General features: G+C 41.0%; 1 protein-coding gene across 1 annotated transcript; it reads right to left on the bottom strand.

Moving 5' to 3' along the window:
- Positions 1-277: 277 nt before the first annotated feature.
- Pmar_PMAR013918 (conserved hypothetical protein) lies at positions 278-905 on the bottom strand (the record flags this gene model as incomplete). Its single annotated transcript, XM_002769247.1, has 2 exons — positions 801-905; positions 278-397 (listed from the first exon to the last, which is right to left on the bottom strand). Coding segments are annotated over exons 1-2 (210 nt in total), but the record flags the coding sequence as incomplete, so codon positions are not given.
- Positions 906-2,378: the final 1,473 nt, after the last annotated feature.

The following is a 2,378-nucleotide window of genomic DNA, read 5'->3' as shown; positions in this document are numbered from 1 at the left end:
GAAACTCCACTAATATAAACCAACAATTTAACATAAACTACCATTGATGCAATAAACTCGGCTCGCCGAAACCCGATTCTGGACATCGTATGAAATATTATAATTGATTTTATGGACATATACATATTCGTAAAATCATATATTATATTTTGGAGTTTCACCCAGGCGTGATATGAAAAACATATTCCAAAACTACTGCATATCACCGCGAATATCGCGTTTTTCACGCCACTTCACGTAAAACTCCACCAAACTGATATCCCCAAAAATTTATGACCTCATCGCGCATTTCCTTCCGTTCGGCCACCCGTTCCTCCGCAGCTCTTTTTTTTATTTTTTCCTCAGCTTTATCACGGCGTTGTTGTTTCCGTTTTTGGAATCCTCTCAAATAAGTTGCCTGAAAATCGGATCGAATATCAAAAAATTGGACAGAATTATTTTCGATTTTTTGATGGAAAAACGCGGGAAAAATTAATAAAAAGAAATAAAAGTCACGGAAAATGATAAGTCACTTCAGACTTGAAATTGACAGAAAAATTTTTTCGATTTTTTGATGGGAAAAAATAATGAAAAAAAATAAGTCACGAAAAATAATAAGTAACTTCGGACTTGAAATTGGCAGAATTTTTTGCGTACGATCATCACTTTTGAATGCCCTCATAAAACCATCATCAACCAAAAAAACATATCATAAATAGAAATCAATTCAACACCTATATGCGTAAATTTTTCACACCGTGATGACAAACACCCGAAAGGTTGAGAACTGTAAAAATATGAATTTTGTAAAATTATATTACCCGAGATTTGACATCAAAGTTGATGACCAAGCCTTTTTGTTGGTTATGCTTGTCCCTATGCAAACGAGTTGAAGTCGGTTTAGATGGCATGAGGGAAAACGAAATACTATAAGGTGAAGTACGATATCAATCGGACATTGTGATATGATGACAATCGCGCTCGCCATGGTAATCGATATACTGGTTATATCATACTGATCGGTTCGAGCTAAGCTGTTCAAGTAGTAGTCTTATCTCTTTCCACTCCAATGTTATTACGGCTTATCTACATTCCTATCTTGCTTGTGTTAACTTACCATGGACATACCACCCCGAGGGTCATTCGCATTGTTCCTTTCCAATTATGGCACTCTCGTGATTCTCAGGTCGCCCTTGCGATGAAGGGTAGGAAGGTCTGTCTCTTTTCATAACCTACTATTGTTGAGCCTCCGATTGAGTCGATTATCGAGTTACCAAGTTTCACCCGTGATGTGAAAAACATATTTTACGAGTAAAAAATACAAGTTAATAATCAGTAATACTTATGTAAAGGTGAATACCACAACACTTCGAATTTATACATTTCATAAGATTTCTCAGCAACAGTAGGACTGCACCAAATGTCGCAGTTGCGAGAATAATGAGTCATTATTAATGACCAAGATCAGTCTATCGATTAGAATGGCGAGCGTTTTCAAGTTTATAATTTCAAGTTTGTGTTGTTCCATTTCATGGAAAGAAAATCACTTCGCTCCGCTCATTGAGTTTGCGTACGAACGTAGCTCAGTCTTCATAAGAAGCTTTACGGCTTTCATCACTTTGGCACTTGCTGAGTGCTTAGTCTACTACGACTTTCCTCTAAGAAGGAATAGTGTCACGGTAAATAAGATATTTACTGCCCAGCCCCTTTCTCAGCTCTGCGTTGTGTGTGTGTGTGTGTAACTGGTGCCGGGCATTACTGGCCTAGTGGCCTATCGCCCTTAAACATACAATCGCCGACTCCAGTGGTCGCGAGAGGCTCAACGACAGCTCCCCAAGAAAACAATGAATGAGTAAGAAAAGCAATGAATGAATGCTGAAGTTAGGTAAAGGGTATGAGGTAAATGGTATGATGTGTACGGTAGAATAGAGGTTGAGACAGCTAGATGAGGCAACGAGAGAGTTTAGCAATGCTCAATGCCTGTTGCATAGACTCCTTGTCGGTGTAGAGCAGTTGAAATAAGTAATGGTTGATATCCGTGGGGGGATGCTAACCGGGAAATGACGGAGATGATGTTGCAAGAAGGCCGGGCATGAGAGTAGTAGGTGTTGTATTGAGTGCGGAGCACTATGACATGCTGGGCACGTAGAGGGTCGGGTAAATGGGAGCACACCAAGCCGTAGGCGGCACAACAGACTCTGGCCGTTGCGGGTGAAGGTGTGTAGGGCATCATTAGTCCAAAAGTAGCGCAGATAAACGGCAGGAGACTCTCTGACCCTGGTGACGGCCATCATGGCAAAGGTGAGCCTTCCTCGTGCAGGCGGTGGCGTTGTTGGAGACGGAGGTGAGCGAGAGTGCTACTCCACTCTTCTCGAGGGAAGATTGGTTGCATGAGTACT

Source organism: Perkinsus marinus (genome assembly GCF_000006405.1).
Source record: "Perkinsus marinus ATCC 50983 genomic scaffold scf_1104296966224, whole genome shotgun sequence".
Lineage (NCBI taxonomy): Eukaryota > Perkinsozoa > Perkinsida > Perkinsidae > Perkinsus > Perkinsus marinus.
This window is presented reverse-complemented; position numbering and strand designations above follow the sequence as displayed.